Genomic DNA, 26,527 nt, shown 5'->3' on the forward strand with positions numbered 1-26,527 from the left:
GCCCAGGACTGGGGACACCCTGTCTCAGTACTGACTCCCCCATTCTTCCAAGTGTGGGTGCCATGAAAGGGCAACGTGTCAGTGTGGGGGGCCTCCAGGCAATTTCAGTGCACCATGCTGGATCCCACCGCACAGCACGTGTTCTCAACAGTCTAAGGTAGCCATGGAAAGTCCAGAAGGGGGGTGGTGGGGTGGCGGGGGTGTCTGTTACTTTAGAAAGCATAGCGGGTCTCATTTCATTGCCTGACAATCAAGCACTGGTTACTAGTCTAACTCACTCGATAAGATTTGCATTTCTGTTGAGAATGTTTTATTCTTTTTCTGTGGTTTTACTGTTTTATTCTTTTGATTCATAAAAATTGAGAACAAATTCCTTTGCTGTAAATATCACTGTTTTCTAATTATTCTCTTTCTAATCTTTTTTCCCTTTTCACAAATGGATACCAATCACTCCCTGTCGGACCACACAATATCTCTTCCTGAAAAAAAAATATAAAAATGCTGTTGACTGAAATTCCTTTTGATGGACCAAATTTCCTACTTGCTACCTGCTCATGAATGGTCTCTTCAACCAAATCTGCCTGTCTGACCAATTAAACCTTCCTCCATTGTACACACCATGCTCTCCAAACCTTCAACCTCCTCTCCTTCTCTTGCTGCTGCCCTCTGGAAGCCACGGAAGAGTCCTGGGCCGAGGGAGGATTCTGTATGCTGGTGAAAAAGAACAATCTCTGCCAGCGGAAAGTGCTTCAGCAATTGTGTTGCAGAACATGTACGCATAAGGGGTGAACTGACACCTCCCAGCGTCCTCCTGCTCCTGTAGACTTATAGATTAATCCGTATTACTGAAAAAGGAAAAAAGGAAAAAAAAAAAAAAGAAAGAGAAAAAAAAGAAAGCCACCTCTCTCTCTCCCCCCCCTCTTTGTTTGGGGAGATGGTGAACTGTTTGTTGGAACTTAAATGGAAAAACTACAACACGCCTACCTTTCATAACTGGGTGTCTAGAGCTGAGCATCCAGGATCGCAGAGTCAGTATTGTGTGACCAAAGCATTTGATGCCAAAATTAACATTTAACTCATGATTTGATTTCCTATCAACCTTAGGATTATTCCTGTTTTTTGAAGGTCCTTTTTCTTCCCTTTTTTTCCTGCTTCTTTCCCCTTCAAGATGTTTAAAGAGTGTTTCAAGAATACAACATAAGTTTACATGGATTAAAACTAAAAAATACAAAAATGTTTGCATTAGGTTTTTTGTGCTATGTGTATTGACAGGGGGAACTTGAGTTCCTGAGGGGATCAAAAACATCATTAGCTGCAGGACTAAGTTCTGCCCCTTTTGTAACAGTATTTAAAAAAAGAAAAGTTAATATTTCTGCACACATTTCTTTCTTACTTCCTCTGCTGTGAGCTGTTTTTTGTATCACATGCAGTATGTATATATGTTTGCCCAAAATGTGGTTTTGGTCATATAGATTTCATTTTTAGACAGCTAGCTTATTAACAGATATGCTAGGATTTTTATTTTATTTTTTTAAATTGTCAAAGCTATTTCAAATAAACTTTAAAAAAAAACATTGTTCCTGTAGCGAACAAATTCAAAAGATACTACTTCTCTTCGTTTGCGTAAGTGAGAGTAATGTATACGCTTGGAAGTCGGAAGACATTGCTAACCTGTAAGAAGTATTCATAAATTATTGTTGTCTTGTAGCGTTCACAAAAAAAGGGGATATTATCATACAGATATGTGGAGCTATTTCATAGTGCTCATATGTAAATGCCAGTGTGACTATATGCAACAGGATGTGTTTACAGGACTGGATTTATAATTGTGCCAAATATGTCTCCAGGAATAAGTAAATATAGGGCAATAAATCAATGGTTCTCTTGGTGTAACAATTGTGTCATGATGGGCCTGAATCTGCTTTTAACTGCTCACAATAGAAAGTTCAGCGGGAATAGTCCTGCTGAGGCCAATGGAGTTACCTCACTGTAAAACCATCCTGGGTGGTGAGAGAAGCGGCCCCTGCCTTTCTCTCTGTGGCCAGGCACATGGCTGCCAGTATAAATTTCCATTTAATATATGTTCATGAGCTTCACTTAGCATACTGTTTGAAAGACATTCGTTTAGCAGAAAACAGAAAGTTGAACTTCAAAGATACTGTTTTCAGGGGATAATACTTAAAACGTACAGAGTGTCTTTCTCAGTCATCTTTGCAGGACCTACAAGGAGAAAATGGATTGCAGGTGTTTAAGCATGTAAATGTTAAAAAATAAAGATGATCAAAAATTATTTAAAAAAAATATGGATAAAAACCTATAAAGGTAATGTGCCACCTTTAGCAGAGAGCAGATAAACTATTGCAACCTGGTTCGGTATGACGGGGAGCCAGTCAAGCTCCTTTGGTGCCCATTAGAAATTTCCTGATAAACATTCAAATTTAAAAGAATTCCATTTGTGCTAGTTTAACTACTAGTCTGTTACTGCCTCATTTCTCAGTATAACATGTTTAACTAGAACATAATGCTTTCAAAGTTTAAGTTAATATTATATATATATTATATATAAATATATATTCATAATTGAGATTTAATTATGTAATGGATTGTAAAGAATTTGTTTGGATACTTACAAATGTCTCTAACACTATTATAGAGAAGAAATTAATATCTTTGTTTTCTTTTAAAAAAACTGACACATTGTTATATCCAAATTCATTTTTACTGAAAAAATACTGTACATGTGTAAAATGTTCAGTTGTTATTTGTAAAATAGGGTAGTTCTGTTGTAATTGATATTGGCCAAAATCAATGTTATTCCATATTTTATTTTTTCTATTAAATTAACCTAAATTCCTGTTCTTTTGGTCTGGAAAAACATGTTGATAATCTATATGTAAAAAATCTTTATTGAAGGGCACAGGTAGCCTTATGGTGTAGAGCACTTAGATACTGTACACGAATCATAGAAACAAATTGGGAGGGTGAGGGTGCTTAATTTTATTGCAGATTTTTTGTGTTTGAAGTGATGGAATTTATGATTGCAGAAATGTCTGGTTTCCATGGAGGACACCTTTTGTGTAGTAGCCGTACATCCATGTCTGAACCCTATTAGGTAACAACGCTGGCTTCCTCTGACCTGTAAGAGTTTGTGATGAGGCTAAACTCTTGCATGTTTAGGATTAAAAAGTGAAATGCATAACTACCTATTGGCTCAGGCAGTCTAGGAGGAAGGTTTCATCTTTGCAGTCATACGTGGCCATTTGCACAGTGAGGTATTGATGTCTGTTCACGTGCCAGTACTCACATCCAGTACACTTCAGATCACAATCCCAGACTGCCAGTTGAGAACAGCAGGCTGTCTGTCCTTGCCAGTAGATCAAAGAGCTTAATGTAGACTCATCTGTGACCCCTGCAGGGGGAACGAGAGCATTAGCTGACGCTCTCGTTCATTTCCCACTTAGTCCTACAACCTGCCTGGAGACCAAAGTGGCAATTTACCCAAGAAGTCATATATTCAGATGACGTTTTAAGCACGATCACTGAGGCCATGTAAAGAATTCTTGAAAAAAACCCCACATTTCAGCCTTAAGCATCTAATTGTCACCAACTTGATTTCAAAATATAGGGTTAGGTCATCATTCTCACAGTTTCCCTGTCAGTTCTGGGACCGAGCATATATGGGATGGCACATTCTTAGCAGTAGTTTGCTAAGACCACACCTGGAAAAAAGGTTGGCTTAGCACTTACTCCAATACTGTACGCAGAGCTGCTTCTTTCAGCTCCCACCCCACCTTCATCTTCCAACTGGCGTGAGAAACTCAATCAAGCACGATGTCTTTTATTGTCAAGATTTCATCTTCTTTGGGTAGGAAATGCACAATGAGTGATAATAAGCCTCCATTAGCTCTGGCCAAAAAAGTCTGCTCTAGAAGGCACATCTGTAAATGTTGAGCTGTGAAGTCTCACAGGCAAGTAAGCATAGAACTGAGTTTTAGGCTGAAAACTAGTACTTTCTGGTGTCAGCTCAGATCTGATCATTTTTATTTGTGATACCTTAATAGCAGTGGCCAGATGCAAGCAGAATTTGTAAGCATCAGTGTAGTTAGTCGTTGTACAAAAGGGTAGCTGCAGCCACAGGATTGCAATTAAAGGAAGCTGGTTTGTTCCCAGCTGCAGAGTTTTCTTAGGTGATTGATCCTACCTCTCTGATTCAATGGTGAGTCGTTTGGAGTGTTGAGTATTTGACACTCTGTGGTTGGCGTGCAGAACAGATACGGAGCATTTTAGAAAGATCAGAAGCTGCTAAACATGAACAAAATGATACTTTTCTCCATGTCTGAAAGGACTGTGGGTGGTATCAGTCCAAATCTGTTCATTGATTTCTGCCTTATTTGTATCACAAGTCAAAATGCAATGACAAATTGAAGATGGTCTTCTAGTTAAGACATCACTTCCATGGTTAAGTATTTGCCAGTTCACGTCTGTTTAGGAGCATACTTACACAGTCCTTGATTTAAATGCAAACTGGACACCCAACTAGACCTCTTTACTAAAAATGTGGAAAACAATGACAGCTTTGGTCCAAAAAAAAATCCGAAACACCAATCTTGGACATGTGCCAACCCTATTTTTAACCAGAAAAAGGTTTAGCATGCCCCAGACCTGCAGAACATCCTGCAGAAGCCTCTTGTGTGTTGGCATCATTTTATAATACAGGTGTTTCCTTTTCTGCAATGAGGTTACAGCCTTATTCCCTTTCTAGCTGCAGCTCTCCACCTCAGCCACACACCAGTGTTGTGGGATCAGGAAATCAGATACCTGCTGGGATATGTCGGTGGAAACCTTATGCTTCTGACCAGGTGCTCCTGTGGCTCTTGGCTTAGACCCTGCCTACCCACACACCAATCTCCACTGGTGCATCCTGCGTCTTTTTGGGGAGACTTGCAAACTCACCCGCTGTGAACAACTCCGTTTTCTAATAAAGAATTCCCCATCAGACCTTACAGACTACCCCAATCTCTATTGGGATTGCAACTTTCCGAAGTCCTTTGGGATTCTGCTACTGAATGTATTGAGTAACAGCAGAGCTGCTGCTTGTTCCACATTGTCAGGTAATGATACGAGTTATGACAGTATGAGCCTTGAAGATAAGTAAACCTATATACTAGAACTTACTGCAGCAATCTCACCCATCACTAACTACAACTTGCAACTGATGATGACCAAGTTAATCCTCATTTTAGCCCCTTCACAACCACAGTGAGCATTATCTCTATGACTGGCCACTTTAGGTAACTATCTGCTACTTCTTAATGAACTATTTAGTGAACTGAATGACTGTAAGAAGGCCTGTTATAAATTCAAGATTCCTGTAAAGACATTTAAACGACTGCTTGTATGAGTCAAAGCTTTCAATTTACAGTGCAACTCGCGGAACAATAACTTGTCTGTGATCCATTACCATGCCTTATATTTATATTGGATATGCCATTGTCATGTCATTGGTACAGAATGAATCAAGAGAAGTTCTGCCATTAGATGTTTGTGCAAAATATTTTAAGCAAGCATTAAAAAAGTTTTACAGCATATAAAGAAAAATTCTAGTCAAGTTTTCATCAAAAAGAAATTGACACCACCAACAACTTGCATGAGCTTGTTCAGAATATGCAGTTTCAACATTTTGTTTAGCCGGGGAAACACTGATTTCTGTTTGGCATAATTTTTATTTATTCATCTAACTTAAAATATCTTGGGAGATTTCAATTTTTGATGAAATTGATTATCTGAATATTTACTACCACCTGTCATGGGAGTGTGTTGGGGCTTCAATCCTGCTCATTAGCAAGTACTAAAGAGTTGTGGGTAGCAACACGGCGTCCTTGAGAACAAACTGAGGCTCTGCACCTCAGGATTGCATCCAACCAGTGGAAGTGCAACCAATATCTGCATTTCCACCGTTGGTTCCACACTGATAAGGAAAGAGGATTCAGCTCTACTGAAGTCCTGGGACATTTCCGTGAAGTCTCAGAGCACAGTAACCACAGGCCTTACTAGGGAAACTGATCTGAAATCCTCAGGATAAAGCCAGAGAGATTGCAGTTATGTTCACCTGTTGTCCAAGGGTAGTAGACACCACCACAGAATTGTATTTTAATAGCCACAATATGATGGAAACAATCCTGGAAGGACTTTTTGAATTAGAAAGCAACGTTTATTGCATAAAAACGGAGCCAATTTTCACTTCTAGCATGGGAAATGCAGTCAATGGAAAGCATATTATGGTGAGAAGGCTCTGAGCATTTAAAAAAAAACAATTCCAGTAAGCAACAAATGCAGCCTTTCAGTGCCACACCAGAGGCTGGTTTTTGTTATATCTCTGTTTTATGAGCAGCTCATGGATTTGCTGTCAAAGATGGGCAAGGCACAGCTTAGAAGAATGCCCTTGCACAATCATTTATTTATCAGTGTTTCTCAGTGTTTGGGGGATGGATATGTTGAAGGTCTTCTGGGAAAACAACATCACTTTTCAAAGCAAAAAATACTGTCCCATCACAGAACACAGTAGACATTTTTGCTTTATGGTGTTATGCAATGAGCTGATTAAGTACCCATTTTTCCAATCCGCCTGGGGGGAAGAAGCTAGAACACTGACAGGCGGTGAATATTTATTTACCCAAGGAGAATTAATGGCTCCATCGTGCAAACTCAGTAATAGCACTGACTGTTCACTGGAGCGTGACTAGTGTGATTTAGTTACAATTCAGATAATACTGCATATCTTTTCCATTTAAAATTGTCCTGGGCCTGCCCACTGCCCTCCTCCTGATGCCTGCAGATGTTCTTTGAGAAGTGGGTTGGATGGAAAGCCTAGCACCTGGTTGACAGTCCCCATGGACCACATTGCTGTCAGTCACGGTGCTTGTGACCATGCTAATCTGCCATTCTGTAGTGCATCAAAAAACAGAAGTAACTCAAAAATTCATTCCCAAATTAAGTAGCCCCTTTTCTCACTCCAAGAGCAAGGCCATACTGAACTGAAGTTGTGTAAATGCTGCTCTTGGTGGGTCTGCCTCTAGCACAGCCTCCCTGAACACCTTCAATCCAAAGGCTGAAAGGAGGGTTCAAAGGGGTTCACCTTTGGGTTCACCTTGGTGGGTTTCACCCACCAAGGAGGGTTCACCAAAAAGATGGTGCCGCAAAGTCTCTCTACAGCTGTATCTGAATTAGAAGGGCTTTATCATTTACCCGTTTCTGCAGCCTCAGCATGGAACATGTGACTGTTAAAGGGAACATCCTGGACTGTGCTTTCCAGGGTAATCATCAGAAACAATTACCTTGGCTATTCCTGAAATGCTTGTAGTGGAGACAAGGAACCAAGGGAATTTTTAGGCTAGGGGAGACCACCAATGTAAAGGTATTGAGTTGGCTGAAGAGTTAAAGGTAGGAATAAAATTTACTCCTTTATACCTCTCATTAAAAGACTTAATTTGGTTTGCTCTTTACTTCCAAGAAGATAAACTTGTATCTTTTTGGCAGATTTCTTTCAGGCTTTAATATGTATTCATCTCCGCAAATTAAACAAAAGTTGCATTTGATTACCAGTATGAATCTATGTTGTTATATCTTGTCAGATTCATATTGATATTCAGTGCTTTGCCTGCTGAAATCTGCCCAGCTATCAGCAGAGCAGCAGACCTGTGTTCACATCCCGATTAAGCTGGAGATCTCCAGTACAAACACTGTGTGCAGGGGTCTCTCTGTTTAAGACAGATGACACCACTCAAACACCACCCTGAGACATCCAGCTCTTCCCATTTCAGGTTTATGTCTATCCAAGTCAGACTGCAGAAATCCTGTGCACAGGGAGGGCTCTGCATATACATATTACATACTCCTTGCTGTATAACATGAGAGAGAGATGCCGTGCTACCATGGTTGCCTCAGGAGTATGACTTGTGTTTTCCTCCAGCACTGAAAGATCCTATCTTTTGTGTACTCCAGGTGCAAATAAAACCAGCCTTACTCAATGTATACAGTCAGCTTCCACCTTTCTTTTGCATATTTCATAGGAACCTACCCAGATTGCCAAAGCAGTACTGTCAGCACAATGAGATAATTTTCAGTGAGATTCAGGTATCTCCATTTGCAGCCTCCACTGTCCTTTAGGAAATTCCCAGCTACTGAATGTCACAAAAAACAGGAAGCTTGACAAGATCAGACAGGGAAATTTCCAGTTGGGAAGCTCCAGAAACGGAGAGGCTAAACAGATTATTTTTTTTTTCCACTGTCAGTCTCAGATTTTGAGAGTGCCATAGTATTTGCCCCACCTTCAAGAAGTGAGAAGGGTATAGAAAAAAGCATTAGCAGTACAGGTCGGGATCGCTTCATTCCCCTTCCCACTTTCTCATGGGGCTGTCAAATTTCAGGCTCCAGGTGAGGGGCAGAAAACCTTGCCAGGCTCTGACCTTTGTGCTTACACAAGCAAGGGAGAAACCCTGATCCCAGCCAGCTTTTACTTCCAGGCATCTGCATTGTTAGTAGAAACAGAGGTTTAAAGCTGTTTTTTTAAATGATAAAAAAACTTAGCACAAATGGAGGTTCAAAGCTGATTTTTTAAATGCCAAAAAATGTCTTTCTGGAGTCTGTTTATGCCCACTCAGTACCCCTGAGGGCTCAGGGTCTTCAGTGGGTTTCTAACAACCAATTTATAAATACTACATAGAAATGAGGGAAGAAACACACAGAATAAAGAGAGGGGAAAAAATCCCTATGTGTCAGCAAAAAGGGCAGCTTTGGCTCATGTAAATATTTTTATTCAGCAGGGGAAAGAATAGAGGGCTGTGTGAGATAGCGTAGTTGATAAAGGCAGTTGCCTCTCTCCTGCCTGTCACGATTAAAGCTAACCTGAGGCTCTGTGTGATCTCAGCTAATCCTGCAACAAAAGGGCCTTTCATCCTAAAATCATTATATCACACTCAGCTCGGCACACCGCTGTTCAGGGAAGAGATGTTCAGCCCTTTTCAAGGTTCTGCTTTGTCCCTTGACACAAGGGGTGCTTCAGTGACTTAGAAGCCAACATCCTAATTTCAGCCTTCTGTTTCATCACTGCCTGGAGCACTTTTGAAAAGAAGACTTCCAATCCTGAATCCCTCTCATCATCTCAGATCAGAGCATCCCAAAGTTTTGCCCATGAAGGGTATCTTCTTTGTCCCTTCTGCACATCCAAACAGGGAGAAAAAAATTTGATCATTGTGTAAAATGACTGAGTGGAGAAGAATAATTAGCAAGAGACCGAAAGCTGAAGCTAGGCAAATAATTGGAAACTGGGCTGAAATTTTGTATGACTGCATAAAATTTGGGGGGAAACGCCATAGCCTCCATGTCCTAACATTTTCAAGATGACAATTTTTCTTTCAGGGAGCTGTAATTTATCAAAAATTAAGGCTTTGGGCTAAACAGAGTGCTAACTTTAAGAGGAATCCTCAGGATGAATTTTAATGTCTTGCTATATGAGGGTTAGTCTAAGTTCCTTATGGACTTAGGCTCTATGGATAAATATTTCTTCAGCAAAACTCAAAGAGCCGATCCCATGAGCCAGCCAAAATAAAATGCATCAAGGCTGAACATGGAAAAAGCAGAGAGCTCCCTAAGACCAAATCCTCTCAGTTCTCACCGCTGATTGATCAAAAACAATTCTGATCAATGCTTCTTTATCTGCATCTGCTCTGTGAAACCTTTGTAACCCATAAGATTACAAACCAAAGCCCAAGTACAAAATCCATATCCACGTTCCCATGAAGGTACACAAGCAAAAGGGAGGAAATAAGGTCATTTTTTCATTGACTATGAAGAAAAGCCACTGGTGCAATGCTATAGAAGATAACCAATGAGCATTTTTAACTTAGATAAAGTGATGTTTTGATTAAGAAAAGTGGGGAAGGGGAAGTAACAGGTGACTTGCAGTGACTAAGTCCCATGGGGATGCTACAACAGAGATTAATTTATGACTGCCAGCAATAAAAGTGCATATCTCCAGGCATAACTTACAAAGATTTTCACACCCTCATCTAAATGGCCTCCTGAAACACCATGTGCTGCCAATGAATGGCATAGCTTTTTGAAAGCAGGAGAGAAATAGCGACAAGGTGAGGGCTGTATACTTAATAGTGCTTATGCAAAGACATAGCAATGACCTGGCAACTATGACAGTGCTCTGGTCTGGGACCCAAGATAGACAGGTTCTAGTTTGCTATTGCACCCTGACTTGATGATCTTAATGCAACTCAGTTTTTTCTGCCTCCTTAATGGGAGATCATAGACCTTGCCTCATTTTAAAATGCATCATATCAAGTGATAAGAACTCAGTGTAAGCGTAGGGCTCTTGTATGCAGTTAAAGACACAGCCTGCAGCCCGACGTGGCTCAGATGTGGAATTAAACTGTCCTAACTAGGGACACCAAAAATTATGCATGCAAATCTTCCCACTATGAGGCATTATGTCTGTTAACATAGCCTTATTCCTAAAATACCTTCAGTATCTTTTTTGTAAACAAGGTGACAAAAGTTTTTAAACAGGTAACAGAATTGAGAAATAAATGAAGGTAAAATATGGGATGATCCAAAGTACTTGACGAGCATTGCCTGATTGAAGGCATGTCTGAGACACATTGCTGGGAGTATTCCCCCATCACGTATGTTGGACAGAAAAAGTATTTTAATACAAGAAAAAAAAAAAAAGAAAAAGAGAGTTGAGGCTTTGGTAACTAGTATGTATCTAGTGAGATTTGTAAAGAAATATATAGCCCACAAAGAACTCTGGGAAACAGTTAAACTGCCCTGTGGAATAGTTTGAAAGTCTTCTTTAAAGTTGCATTTCAGTGTTAACTCTTTGAATATCCACTAAAAACTATTTTGTTAACACTTAGTGGCAGATCCACAGTTCTACACGTGACTTGCAATTCAGAGGCCCTAGTATATAAGTGTTTCCTGGTACACAGTCTTATAATAGTACGCTTTAAAATGCCTCAACTCAGAGGATAAAGTAAGCAGAGAACTGGTCTTCCTGGCATTATTCCAGCACAGCTGAAATGAATTACAGCGCTTCCAATGAAAGGCGTAACAAAGAAATAACAAAAACCTTTTAAAACTAAGCCCTTCTACCATGTGGGAAGAATTTGAGTGGGCAGAGCTGAGGTGTATGAAATTAGTACCTCAGGTCCAATGGATAAGCATACAGGCAGTGCAGGCAAATAAAGCGAAGAACTGGAGAAACAAGAAGTTTTCTAACATGTATCGCAAAACAACATCAGAGAAACAATTATTTAATAACATTGCCCTGACAGATTTCCCAATGATGTAAAGCCAGTAGTATAAAGCACTGAGCCACCAGACCTGCAATAGGAAGACTTTGCAGATACTGCATTTTTTCATGGTTGTGTATTTTCCAAATATATGTGTGTGTGTATATTTGTATCAAATTATATTTGAAAATCTCATAAAGCATTTGAGATCATGAGATTCCATGTTGTACCCTCTGAATGCATACCAGAAAGACTCAAGAGGCCTGTATTAAGCAAATCTGTCAATGGCCTGATGATCTACTGGACAGCAGGCCATAGTTTTTTTTCCTAGAAAGTATCTAGAATTACAAAATCTCTGTATTGTGATAGTTTTCATCAATGCAACATTTTATCTCAGTAGTATCTGGATAAATTCAGACTCTTGCTGAATTCTATGTCAAACAGCTACACCATTTATAATGTCTTTATCATTAGTCCTTTATAAAGTATTCTATCACACAAGATAGAGTGTTGCAGTTCAGAAAAGCTACACCATTTCCAGGGAATTATGTCAATTTACACGATTCAAGATTTGGCCTACATGGGCATGTGTGAGATTACATAAACGCATGTAAGTGCATATATACAAAATCCTCTTTGGATAATGAGAACTATAAAAACGTGTGAAAGTGTATGCACACGCAGATTTCTGTTTCCCTGACCTCATCAAGAGACTGTTCATTTGCTCTCAGTTCTGAACTCCTTCCCAGATGGCACTGATCTCAGACCAGCCTCTGAGGACCACTGTCTTTGTGTTTTATGTGGCTCTGTCACTGGCTTTTGGCTCGTCTTTTACCTTTTCCCTTTCTTCAGAAGACACACAAACCTTCACAAAATGAAAACTGTATCTTTACCTACATTTTGGGTACTTCAGCTTTGGCCCACAGTTGCCTGGACATTTCAGCTGGTATGCCTTTTTAACTATACAGTTTCCATCCCTTTAAGCGAGACCAGTACTATCCTAGCTTATATCTTGTACCAGAGATTTCAACTACTATAAAATTCTTAATACAGATAATATATGGAGTAGAAAACACAAAGGTCAAAGAGCATAATTTACAGTATTTTAGAAAATGTTTCTTTCCTACATCATTTTACAGTCATAGCAATAGTTGCTCCTACAGTGTCCTTGCTCTTCAATGTGAGGAACTCATTGCAACTGCGAGCCAAAACCAAGTCATTCCACAATTGCATTTTGACGCCTAAAGTTCACTGTGTTTGCCAAATCTAGATTTCCCAGCAGCAATGCAAGTGGAAAGAGTTTCTCCATATTGAAGTATCCATAGAAACTGCAGGGTTTATGTATCATATAGGACTCCCTGCCCAACCTCTTCCATTACTTAAGAACGAAAGAACAGCCAATTCGCTCAAATATATAGACTCAGTTAGAACAAATTTTTCCATTAAAAAATGACATAAAAGACCCAATCTTGAGCTTTATAGAACTGCTTGATAAACCGATTTACTGTCCCCACATGATGCTGCACACAGATACAGTATTCCTGCTACTTACCAGATTAATGCTCTGAGAGTTATGAAGTGCACAGCTTACCAGTTTGTACCAATATTTTAATTAATATTCAGTAAATAAAGAGGCAAACTTTGCACTTCAGTGTCATAGTAGTGCTACTGCATTCATGATCTGGAAGGCAACAATTCATATAATAGAAAATCTTTTTTTTCAAGTCCAAATGGGCGGTTGGGTACCAAATTTTCATTCAGACTAAATGAGAGCCTAGGTCTTTTAGGTGTGGAGTCTTCCAGCAGTGGCTTGGGAGGGGGACAAAAGATGCTATAGCTAGAGGTTTGGGGAGCATCAACATGTCTCTGACTAATGGAAGCATACTTAAGGCCTTCTCCTCACGTAACATACCCCACACCCACGAAAGCACACTCTTTGCCCTGCAGCTTGCAATCTGGAGCACGTTGCAGCTGCACCAAAGGACATTAGGTAATGAATACTCCTTGGTAGCACTGGTTTTGATGTAACTCTCCATGGCAAATCTTAAAGAGTCCCGTTGCTTCTACTGATGCAGAAGAAATGGTATTAACCCAAACAACAAGAATCACACTCTGTCAGATTCACATGGAAAATAAATAAATATAAATAAATAAATAAGGACTAGAAACTACTAATTCTGAGCATCCTGTTTTGTTTGTACTTGTTTTCCTGATACCAAAGGGAAATGTGCTTGTTTCAGTAATTCAAAGCAGATCTAATTCCTTTTACATATTATATTTTTTTGCATCTCCTTTTTTTTTTTTTTTAACATGAGATGTTGATCTGAAATAAACAAATTTTTTTCTACTAGGGGAATATCTTGATGATTCCCAAGAATGTCAGTTGTGTGAAGCATCCTGTCAGAAGTGCATTGGACCTGAGCCCGACAAGTGCATCAGCTGCCCATTCACAAGGTAACTGTCTCCTAGCACCGTGCAGCACAAAGAGCTCACATCATCATCTGGAGGGCAAAGAAAACCAGTGCAAGTGAGAAAACAAGTGTTGTGTGAACAAGACAGTTGGCTACAGAAGCAGTTGATGTTTAGCCAGACAATTCCCACAGATACAGAAAAATTTCTATAAATATGTGAAATAGTCTTCCTTTCAAAATTCATTCAAAAAGTCATTCCTTCAAAATCATAATTGCTAGAATCACAACAGTGACAAATTTAGTAACAAGAGTCTAGGGCATCTCTAAGTGCACGCAGCTATGGAGATTCACACAAGGCATGAATATGGACACGGAGGCTAGCAATCAGCTAATTTGGGAGATACTGATAGCACCGAAACACATCCCCTAACTGAGGTGGTTTAAGTTAGGCTGATTTTTCTAATTTGCCCTGAGGAGTGAACAGAACCAGAAAGAAGTTTTTCCACAGGACATTGCAGATCGGAGGGTTATGTTTAGGTCATCTCGCACCTAATCCAGGAGTCTACAGGGTTTAAACTCTTGTCCTACCAATAGCTTTATTCTCACACTGATAGCTCTGGTTCTGTTGCACTGGATTGCCTTGTAGCCAGATGATATTTACACTGGTATGAAATCAGAGTCAGATCCTGTAAGGCACGGAGAAAAAAAAATCCTCAAGCAATCCTGCAGTTTACCTTGCAAATATCTATGGTATGACTATGCCAATAAAAGACACACCAGGACCAATGGAGCCCCAAAAAATTCATAACTGAGGAAACAGTATTGAATTAAGTTGTGTTACGTCAGAAATAGCATTAACATTGGAAGTCTGGGCAGAATTTTGGACTGCAGACTGGATTTCTCTGATTCACAATTGCATTAAAATTAGATTGTCCGTGTTTCAAAACAACGTATTTTGTGAGCTTTACACAGAGGTATTTGCAAAACAAAGAAGGTACAGAAGCATACTGTTAGGCAAAACCACCTAGGTGTTTGCAGTAATGAGGTCTCTGTGACCTTTTGGAAGGGTGCTGCTGTCTCCACCATAACAAATCCTCTAGCAGTTTTCAATTTTGGTATCCAAGGTCTCCAAAACCTTTCTGTGCTTCTTCTGCACATTATGAAAGCTGTTAGAAAAAGTCATATTAGGACAGTCAGTAGTAAAAGAAATAGTAATAAAGAAAAATCTCCCCCAGAGGCTAAAGAGTAAATCTTTCCAATGGACGTTATTCGTTATGTACTTGAAATAGACCTGTTTAATTGAAACAGAATCCTAAATCCTGTTGCTCTTGAGAGGTTCAGAGGGTGTCTATTGAAGACAGTAATGAGTGGCCATTAGATAATGCAGACTAAAATTCAGCAGTGGTGCTTTCCTACCTTTCCTCTTTGAAAAGGATGAAAAGACTTGGGGGGGATTACTGAAAATAATGTGAAAATGAAAACACTGAACAATCCCTGTTCTTTGTGAAAATTCAGTAGATGTCACTTTCTTTCATAATAAAATCTCTGTCAGATCATCTTCTTGTTTAACAATTCAAAATGCTGCTACCTGTTTTTAAAAAATTATGGAATTGTAGTTTTTTGTCCAGCCAAACTGATTTTCACAAATTCTTCGTCCATCTGCTTACTGTTTGAGCTACAAAGGTTAGTGACAAGGTCTGACCTGCTGGTGTCTTCCATTAGTGGCAACATAACAAAAAGCAAGAAAAACGTATTTTACCACTGTGTGAGCTGTCTGTAAGGCTGGCTATCACACAGTAATACTTGTGTGTCATATCAGCCTAGCCCAGCTACCTCCAGTACTTCCATCACATTGTCCCATTTGCACAGAATCCAACCAGAGGGGGCTCCAGTCCCCAAAGAAAAGCTGAATAATGGTCTTAAACATGCAGGTATGGCTATATGAACTACAGTCTGCATAAGACTATATTACTGTCAGACTGCAGAGCAGAGATACAGCTTTGCTGAATACTTCATGTACTCATACTGATTCCCTCCAGCAGCCTGCCTTCAGCCTCAGAAGTTTTTTTAATCAATTCCTAAGTTTTCTTTGTTATGAGCACTTCAGGAGGGCTGTTTGCATGCTAGCCTGTTCTTCCACCTTTACACTTCATAAGCCTAGACTTTTCCAATCATGGTAAATTTTAAATGGTTTCAAAGACTATTTGACAAAATTGGTTTTAAACTTTGCAGATATTTTTCTCCTCTTCTTTCAGAATAAACCTGACAATGACCATAGCAATTCAAATTTATGAAGGCATATTGCAGGCATTCTCTAATGCCATTGGCTGGCTCCAAGGAAGCATGCACTATCTTAATGTTATGGAAAGCCTACTGTTCGCGAAGCGCACAGACAAGTTGATAGTCTCAAAATCTGTATTAAGATCCTGAACGGTGCTCAGCTTCTCTAGAAATTGTATCCCAAGTCCTTGTATAACAAAGTGGTCAAAGCAGTTAAGTGTGGAAGATTACAGTCTCTCCTCTCTTATTTTCTTAATACTGAAAACACTGTTATATTCTAGCCAACTTGTTTTATATTCTTTTAATAGTTATATCCGTATTGATGCTTCTGTACTTTTCTCCCCAACAGATTAAATCCAGTAGACATTAAGCAGTGGTGAAAAATGGACCAGAAATTTTCATCGCATAAAAGGATTCTTTAGTAAATATTTCATTACCTAGCAAAAGAAGAACATTTAGCAGCAGAACTCCTAAGTGTTTGCAGATATGCAAGTCTAAAAATACAGCCCCTAAAGGCCAAGATTCAGACAGATGTTTGACTTTATGTACAAAGTCATTATTAGTGAAGCTGCAGTACTGTTCACAGGAAGCCTTTAAAGTAAAACTAACAGGAAATTTCAACAGAAGGATCGTTCCTTCACACAGAAAGACCAAGTCTTGCTTTCCTGCTAACAGACACAAGTGACCACTGCAGGGATTGTGGTAGAAAGACATCTAGGTACAGGACCAAAAGGTGATTTTTCTTAGAAAAATCTCAGAAAAAAATAATCTTTGAAAGTCTAAGACCCAGGTTCAAAACACAGTTGACTTTCCACTTAGTAAATACAATGAATAAAATCTGGAAAATTAAGGACTAAAGTGCAAAGCCTCTTGTAAATAGATTGAAGGAAGAGTATCTTGGGTATCTTGTTAATTTCCTTTAAATTTAAAGAACAGGTAGCTGCTAAATTTGTAATTATGCCTCTCTCTGCCTCAAAAGAGTCTTTGATGATGGTCGCTGTGTTATGCAGTGTCCCAGAGGAAAGTTTGAATTCAAAGGTCAATGTCATTTGTGCCATCATACCTGCCTGGACTGCAGTGGAAGTGAACCTAACAAATGCACCACTTGTGGAACAGGTAAGGAGGATTTCCTCTTGCAGCTTTTCCCCTTCCTTGGCCTCCAAGTTCCGTTTTCTTTCTGCTCTCAGGCCCAGTTGTTAGAGCTGATAAAGTAGTGCTTTTGCTACTGATCTGCATCATAATCTTGTTTTAACCCTGAAGGTAGTTGGAACTCAATTTATTTTTAAAAAGGTACAAGAAAACACAATTCTGCATTGTCCTTGCATCTTTGTGCATTTTCCCTTGGTATATTTTGAATAGAAGCTATGTTAACAGAAACAAAAAGTCGCACAGGAAAAAAAAGGACAGAAAACCTGCCTCTGGAAAAGAAAGCTCCGTCCATGCCTCGCCCAGCCTCTACACAGTATGTGCTACACTGAAATGGAGCAAGCTTGCACAAGCAGGCAGGGACCCAGGGTGCTTTCCAAAACATCTGTCTGGGGAAGGCTAGGAAACAAGGATGGTGGGTTCCACTGCAGACTGCTGTGTCCCTACAGCTGGACAAACAGGGCCTGCAAAGAGAAACTGACCCCTAACACACAAAGAAACTTGTCTTTTGGACACATTTTTATAGAGCTCAGGTTGAGAGAGAAGGTAATGTTAAAATTGTGGCTGTTCCACAAAGCAACTCTTTTCCTTTTGAAGTTCCATTTTAAAAATTATTCCCTCTCGCCTCTGTAACACCTGATGGGCAAAGAACTTGAGGCTGTTACATACAAATATGTGTAACTAGCCTGAACTGCCCTTGGAAATGAGTATTTAAGATTAAACTTTCAATTCACTTAATAAAGAGGAAATTTTGGTCAGCTTTTTCTGAGGACTCACAATGGATTCACAGCCTTTTTCCTTTCAGCTGCTTTTTCCATTTCAGTCCTAGTTGTTAATGGCCCAGGATTTACTTAGTAATAAGTGTCCAGATTGCCCGAAAACACTGGTATGGCTGGCAATAATTTGTCATATTGATGATGAGACTGATTTTCTCACTTTGGGAAATGTGACTGAGTAGATGAAGTTTTCAAATGACACTTCAGGTCCAACGTGAAGGAGAAGTTTGTATAGTTGTTCCCCAAGTCCCTCCCTGTGGTAGACAGCAATATAAATTTCTGTACTTCTGCATATCAAGAAACGAAGACACTGGTGAGAGTCACACCCTGAGGAGGCTGGAAAAGATCATTCTAAAGATTTTTACATGAAAAGTAAAAGAAACAAAGTCTGAATACTTCTGCCGTGGTGCAGCAATTATTCCCTATTATAGCTGGTTTCTCTGCAGTTTCAAAAATAAATTATGGTAAACAAGTTCTTGCTCTATAGCAAAAGCAATCAAACACACTTAGCACAATAATGTAAGTAATTTATTCTCTATGGTAAGCCATTGGAAAACTCCTCATGTTGCAGCACATGGCACGTGGCACGGTAGGTGTTTTCACAGGTTTCATTTAGAAGGATTTGAAGTAGGGGACCTCCCAGCTCCCCATGCACTGAAGAATGCTATTGATCTGGTAGCAAATAGATGTACGCTTGCTACTCATATTCAAATCTAAGTGATTACAGATTCTAGCTGTGACTGGGATGAGGATTACAGTTTAATCTAGTACAGACACAGAGTGATCCTTCCCAAAGGTGAGGTGGTAGCTTCACTTTCCTAATGGCAATTCTACATCCACAGGTACAATAGAATACAAATACTTGTATGTTCACTGCAAGGGCACTCAGTAATGGAAATCCCTCGATCCTTTCTTTATTAGTATGATGGACGCAAACAGTTATTATTCACATCTTTATGTCATAAATCTCCAGGAATGTGGAAGGTTTGAGGTCATGAAACTTTCATACATTTTAGCTCATCTGAAGTAAAACAGCAAATCTAGAAATCTAGCAGTCAGTGAAAAATATTCTCATCAGCTGCAGCACCAGTGCCTAAATGTTCGGCATCATCAGCTGCCCAAATGTCCTCTGTTGCTTAAATCTTTTCCTTTTTTTTGTTGTTTTTTTTTTTTTTGTTTTGCCACACAGATAGAAGAGGGATTGAACGTTTCCTGTATCATGGGGAGTGCAGAGAGAGCTGTCCTCCAGGTCACTACCATTCAGACCATACATGCGTGGCTTGCTCTGGCCACTGTGAGGTGTGCCTGAACACCAGCCACTGCAAAAGATGTTTCAGAGGCTACTACCTTACTCAAAACATATGTCAGAAGCATAGTTGTAGAGAAGGTAAGCATCCTTCAGTAGGAGTTAACAAATATTCTATTTAATTTGTGTCCTGGTTTCAGCTGGGATAGAGTTAATTTTCTTTCTAGTGGCTGCTGTGTTTCAGATTTGGTAGGAATGTCAGTGCATACTGTTTTAGTTGTTGATAGGTGATATTTATACTAGTCAAGGACTTTTTTCAGGTTCCCGTAGAAGCTGAGAAGGATCATAGACAGAACAATGGAATGGCCAACGGAATATTCTGTACCGTAGATGTCATGCTTGGTGTATAAACAGGGGTTGGCTGGGGGGCAGAAATCCATGATCACTGCTCAGGTCAGGAAGGTCAACCATCTCACCAGGTGGTGAGAGCGACTTGTGTCTTGTATATTCTTTTACTATGATTGTTGTTGTTGTAGCTATTATTTTCCTTTTCCATTACTGTTCTATTAAACTGTCTTTATCTCAACATAAGAAAAGAAATTGCTGTGAATCTTTCTCCTTTTTGGATTTGGACAAAGTTTATTTTTGGGGACCTTGCTGAGTGCTTCCAAGTGTTGGCCTTCCAGTATCTGGAATTAACCCAAAATTGGTGATTTGCAAAACACAGGTGAAGTGGAAGATCCTGACTCTGAAGATTGCATACCTTGTTCAGAAGGATGCCAGAACTGCAAAATGGGTAAATATTCCCTTTATGAACCTTTATCCTTATTCTTAAGGTAGGGAAAAATTATTCCTCCTCCCTGTCTTGACACAAGCCTATGTGCATGCTGCTGAGCTATTAATCACTGCTGCATTCGCTCACCAAGTAAACTGTATTTTTCCCAGTGTATTTATTTTTGAATACCATTTCTAAACTGTATCTCCAGCATAAATAAGAATAATTTTTGTATTACTTTCGCTATTAATCTCTGCAACATTTTTTTCCTGCTTGAATGCCACACTCAGGCTGAGAGATTTACTGACTTTCTGAAGCCATTGTCAGACACAGAACTTTATGAAAGACATGCAAATTTTCGAGGCCTGAAAATAGATCATTAGCCTGTGCTTTTTCTTTAAGGAAATAGACATAAGGACAGACCTTAAATTTCAAGAGCAAGTCCCTGCAATAGCAATGCTACTACCTTAAAAAAATGCTAGGACATTGATTCATTTTTCATGCTGGATTAGAAAAAGTAAGTTCCTTCTCAACATATTATGGTGTTGACAGAGAGTTTGTTGTCTTCAGATCAAAGCCATTTAACTTACTGAACTCGATCTAATCTTTCACCTTGACAGAGGATTAAAAATGTTTAAAAGATATCACTATTCATTGTTTCCACCGTATTTACATTAAGAAAATTTTATTTCCGGTGGCTGTATGGACAGATCAGCAACTCAAGACTGAGAGGCAACAGGGTGACCCATCAGAAAGGCAGTCTTCACTTATGACCTCTCAGACAAATTTCTTCTCAAGAAAGCACAGAGTTTACGTAAAGTAGCACTGAATGAGTACTAATATGCCAAGATGCTTTGATAAGACCATCTGTGTCACAGAAAGTAAGACTTTCTAAAAATTCCTTGAAGGATTTTACAGAAGAAAAAAAATAGACCTGAGTTTTACTTCTTTCAGTGCAAATCTAGAGCAAATCACTGCTCTGCAAACAGTTATTTGTAATTACTACTTGTTTTCTAAAAAAAGGAACAAACTTGATTTGTTATATTTCCAAAGACCGTTTTTGAAAGTGCTAAAATTGGAGACTACCAGGACTATCCATCCTCTCCCTGATTTCAGACAGGTTTCCACAGACAAAAGAGTTCATAATGGACTCTCTGGTTTCTCCTGCCTGTGTTTTCAGGCCTGGTGTAACAGGCACTACCGTCAGTACCAGGGGTCTGAATGTTGCTATACAAAGGAGAGTGAACAGCAGGAAAGACAACTGTGAAAGAACTCATAAGGAAAAAAAACCAAATATACAAACAAAAAAAAACCCCAAATCCAGAAATTAATTCCCAGCACTAGTCACAACTGTTTCAATGCTCTTTCTCCTTTTGTGTCCTTTTTCCCTGCAAAACAAGACTATCATGAATGCTCATGCATACCAAACTTATGTAAGGATTTTCATCACATACTACTTACTTCTTTCTATCAGTCATCCAGTCTAATATGTCATACCATAAAATTCCCTATGTCTCTGGTGACCAGCCATTCTGCGTGAATGCAGTTAAGCTTAATGCTTTCCTCTGTGACTGTAGCTTTCTATATTGCTGAATGAAGAGCTGGACGGACCAAGTTTTAACATGATTGCAACTACACTGCGGTCTTTTTTGGTATGGCATGGTTTCCAGGCTCATGTCAGCTGTCTGCTTCCTTGCGGGGAGAAAAAAGGAGAGAAGAAGTTAAAGGAGAAAAATCTTTTTCAATACCAACCTTTACTGCTGCTATCAGATGTTACTTCCCCTATTGTAAAATTTTCAGTGCTCTTCACAACACTTGTGACTAAAAATTCTTTATACCTCTTCTGCAACTATTTAGTGCCAACCCTTGCTTTGAGTTGGGGTGAAATGCACTATGAATAGTAGCTTCTCTTAAAACTAATCATTGCAAGTTAAGTCAGAAGCTGATTTTCTTTGTATTTGAGCTTAATAAGCCTGCATAAGGAGACTATAAGACTGTTCACGGGCAGCTGACATACACAAAAAGGGGCTGTACTCATTTACCTTTGTCCTGAGAAGATCTTTCATCTCCTAAATATTAATCATTCATAATATTCACTACATATTTACTCTCAGGTTCTTGTACTTGAAGTTCTGATTTAAAATAGTCTTTCCAAAAGCTTCAAAGATCAACGGAATGGATGCAGGTGAAACAAAGACTGAATAAACTTTCACTGCTGAGTAAAGTCAGAAGTGCTAAGATGCCAGAGTTTGGTAAGAGGCATACTATTAAGGAAACTCTATGGCTGTTACGATGCATATGTTATTGAGAGTCAAAGAGGTTGGTTTAATGTTAGTTCTGTTTGGAACAGAAGCACAGCAGTGGGCTAAAAGCATATCCCAAGCAGCTTTTGCAAATTACCATGTGTCCCTGAAATAAAGCATGACCTGTAAACTTCAAACTTAAAATGAATTAGGTAGAGATGCTGTTTGCTTGTGGTTATGCTCTTAATATTCAATGAGTTTTCTAGCATATCAATAGCTTAATTCATAGATAAGATGAGCACAGTAATAGGTTTCTCATGTCTTATCAGAAAATTGATATATTTAGAGACTTTGATTAAAAAAAAAACAGCTGAACTGTACCTCTCGTGGAAAACAGAAATGGATTCTTTTGAAAGTTGTAAAGAAATTACACTGCCATAAAAATAACTTAAAATAGTAAAATTTCAAGGGGAGAAAATATGAAATTTGATACATCTTGTTTCACATCTTTATGGTCTTTCTACAGACTCTCTTTTTAAAATTAAGCAAACACTGCATGATTTTGCAGTCTCTTTTTGTCTTATCTTCCTTTCAACACCACTGAGGAATTTAATCTGAGTAACAACTGTAGAGCAGGAGTAGGAAAAGCATTCCAATGCTATGAACATTTCTATTAGAACTGCAGTGGAAAGCTCTGGGAAATGCTCTATTTAAAAAAAAAAAAAAAAAAAAAAAAAGGAGGAAGCAAAATGTAGTAATCACAGCAATTGGAGTCAAAATTATAGTTCACATACTGAAAAGTAGTTATTCATATACAAATGCAAATACATTTCGTGCATACTTACAGATCTGCAAAAGACTCAAGACCGTTCCCTCACAAGAAAAATCATCAGGCACCTGCTCTTTCTGAAGTGCTTTGAGATCCTTGGAAATAAACTGTAAAAGATAGATATAATTAACTTCTTTGGTTTATACCGGTACAGGATCTCTAGCTTATAGAAGCTATATAAATTTAAAAAGGAATATCAGACCACAGTGACATTATATTGTAAGCTAGGAGCAACGAAATACAAGTGATTCTCTTACTGTCTGCAAATTACAAAGCTTAGTTGATATATTTTTTCTTTTTTGTATACACAGGTCTAACTTTAAAAAGGGATACATATGCTAATTAAGATAAATGAACTGCCTATTTTCCTACTAGCCTGAAGGACAAGTAATTTTTGGCCCAAATATATGTCACAGGGCATGAAAGAATAGATTAAACCACCACCCGCAGTCTTGGGCAATGTTGTCCTGCTTTGTGAAGGCAAAAAAATGAGTAAGATTTACTCTCTTCTGGCATGATGCCAGGTGCCAGCAGAAAAGAGGTAGGCTGCATGGGAAATCTCTCTTCTTGCTCAGTAGTGACCCTACAGTCACATTAAGACATACTTTTATATCATAGTTTTATATCAGTTTGATACTGTACATCCCATGTCAGACATTTCAGAGAAGAATGTAAAACCCACCCAGGTTTTACATTCTAACACTAACTCTGCAGGGTAGTGTTCACCAGGCATGAGGATACAAGGAAGATTGACAGTGTTTATAAAATTTTCTGGGACCCTCAGGAAATGAAGTAAAATCTGTGTGTTTTCCTCCAAGTTAAGACCCGGTTTTGTTTTAGGGCTCTAGTGTGGTAATACATCTTTACTGTATCTACACTGAAGGTCTAAAAGCAAAGATAGGGACTGTCAGGGAGACTTAATCAAGGACAGATAAGTCTTTGTAGTTTAAATACAGATGACGCTTTCTTTTAAATTCAGGTGATACTTTTCTTTCTGATTCACTTCATAAATTTGGAGGCTGCTCATATTTTAAGGAGATAAAGAATCTCTAATGCTCACAGACACCATTCTGCCCTCAGACACTATTAAATGCTGGCATACGTAATAGGGAAATTGCCTGAGAGAGCACTAATCCCAAAAGTATCTATGGCTTTGTGTATAGTGTCAAAGCAATGGCTACGCGTAGCAGGGTTCAGCTCCTTACCTTCTTCTGCCCACATGCTCTCGAATGCATCTGACTGCTTGCTGCCTTACTAGCCCAATTGGCACGCTCAAGCAGGTGGCATTCCATGAGATCTGAAAGGCAGACTCTTGCACAGGTATTGGAAACTGAAGTGAGAGCGAAAGACAAGTCAAGTCTTAAGGGTGACTTCAATACGTAAACTTAATCCTAAATTCTTACAAGCTTCAAATACATTCCTACTGTTGTGCAAGCAAACGCAAATACAAAATTGGACAAACAGTCTGTAAGAAAGTGTGCTGAATAAATTTCCAGTCCACACTTCCAGGATTATCTTTATTACTTTGGTACCTCAGGTCTGATAACCCAATTTTGGACACTCTGGACCTACTTTCTTGAGTACCAATGAGCTATTTCTCCCTCTAATGCAGCTAGATCTGTGGGAACTGCAGGTCTTCATCACCTCTGGACATCAGGCCGTGATTAAATTTTAATGACTTGTCTTCTGGTGCGCACCAGAAAACACCATGAAGTCTACAAAATTAAATACAGTTTCCTTCACAAAGGTAGCTTTTGAAAGAGAAAGTTCTGATGAAACAATGTAATTAAGGAGGAGGGTTGTCTTTGTGCCATTGCAACATCTACCTTCTACCTCTCAATGCAAATTTAGATCACTTCAGAATACCACCCATATTTTTTCCAAACTTTTAAAACTGTAATGAGTTTCAGAAACTTTCTTCAGAGTCAAACTTACATTTTTAGAATGCAGTCAGCTGTAAGCAAACACTCAGGACAAGAAAAGAACACTAAGGTAAAACTGCAAAATTTGAGCCACTTAAAGTAAATATTCTAAGAGAATTTCAGAGCCAATACAACTCAAGAACATAACAGCCATCAATATCCACATTTGATATGTCTAAAATACAACACATGGACCAGAGTGTTTTTCAAACACTTTCATCTCTCTCTTTCTTTCTAATTATACAATTTGCATTTGCCCTTTTGCGCCTACATAATGAACAGACACAAAATATGAGTATTTATGAAGATAAGTGATAAACTTCTCTGATATGCAATATCTACAGACTGGCATATGTACGCTTCACAAGCAGAAACTGCTGCCCTATTAACCAATAATGGTAACTATGAGCACCTGGTTCACTGAGGAGCTAAACGTTTGCAGCACATGGAGCTCAGGTGGATCATTGGTAGATTCGCAGGAGTCAACAGAAGGATAGGCCTCCCTCTCAGAAGGGATTGTGAAAGTCAGGCTTTGTCCCAATTTGTTTGCCTTCCTGCCAGTGTCCTCCCATGGAGCTATGCATTCCTGATCCAATTCTTACTCGCCCACTTGCTGATTCTCTTCCACTCACCTCAACCAACTTGCGAAAGTACGACATGTTGTGATATGAATGGTTCTCACGGCTTCCCAGAGATTACCTCATCTCCATGTAGCAAAATACCATGTATATTGCCTTTTGACCCATCCCAGGTTCTGCAGAGAGCAGCACAACGTGGCTTTTCCAGCTTTTGCAACAGGATTATTTTCAAAGGCTAACAATGAGAATAAAGCGCTCCTCAGTGAGGGTGCAGAGTGAAGAACGCTCAGAATAGCCACCACACTTCTCCCTTTTCAAGGATACACTTGCCTTACAAAAGAGGCAAACACTGAGAAACCCCAAAGAGCAGTGTCCCTGAGAATAAAAGCCTACAAAATAGGCATCTAGGCCAAAATGTGACTCTATTTTAGCAAAGTAAAGCCTGAGCAACTCTCAAAGGTTATCCAGAACATAACTATTTAGTTTGGTCTGGGTTACAAGGTCTGTGTACAAACATACAGCTATAAAGGCAGAAAGTGAGACTCAATAATCCAAATGCTCCATGAGATCCATTAAACGGAGGGAGACGGGGGAAAATACAGTCTATAAGGTAGTGAGAGTGAGAGAAAAGGTATTTGGAGAAGATTTAAGGAAACTGTGAGATAGCTGAAAGGGCAGCACTGTGAACAGACTCAAACTCAGGTACAGATTGCAATTCTGGCAGTTGTGCTCATGATTAATGAGTAAAAAGTGATCTGGTACCCCTAGCAACCTAAGAAACACAAAGGAAAACTTCATTTCTTCAAACCTTCCCTGATGATGAATAGACCTTGGCTTTCAAAATACCAGAGAAAATTATGATAAGGATCCTTTTTTATCTCAGAGTAAATCTTCCTCAAGAGGTTAATCTTGCAGAATAGGTTTTAGATTTGCAGATAATAGGACTCGTTTCCACAGGCTTCTGGAATGAGAATATGCAATCTGTGCAAAAGGAATACCCAGCAAGATTTGGAACTGTTCT

At 39.1% G+C, this 26,527-nt stretch overlaps 1 protein-coding gene across 2 annotated transcripts in view; it reads left to right on the top strand.

The window, feature by feature from the left end:
- The window catches only part of PCSK5 (proprotein convertase subtilisin/kexin type 5), a 253,931-nt gene that overhangs the window by 193,391 nt on the left and 34,013 nt on the right, over positions 1-26,527 (top strand). The window contains exons 21-24 of one of the 2 annotated variants that reach the window (XM_074569788.1): positions 13,652-13,754; positions 16,971-17,107; positions 19,103-19,300; positions 19,887-19,955. In XM_074569788.1, the coding sequence (XP_074425889.1) occupies positions 13,652-13,754; positions 16,971-17,107; positions 19,103-19,300; positions 19,887-19,955 (507 nt within the window). Of the gene's footprint in view, positions 1-673; positions 3,797-13,651; positions 13,755-16,970; positions 17,108-19,102; positions 19,301-19,886; positions 19,956-26,527 lie in introns of those variants that run through there. The other variant, XM_074569790.1, reaches the window with a different exon arrangement.

The sequence above is a fragment of the Larus michahellis genome, chromosome Z (genome assembly GCF_964199755.1).
Source record: "Larus michahellis chromosome Z, bLarMic1.1, whole genome shotgun sequence".
NCBI classification, from domain to species: Eukaryota; Metazoa; Chordata; class Aves; order Charadriiformes; family Laridae; genus Larus; species Larus michahellis.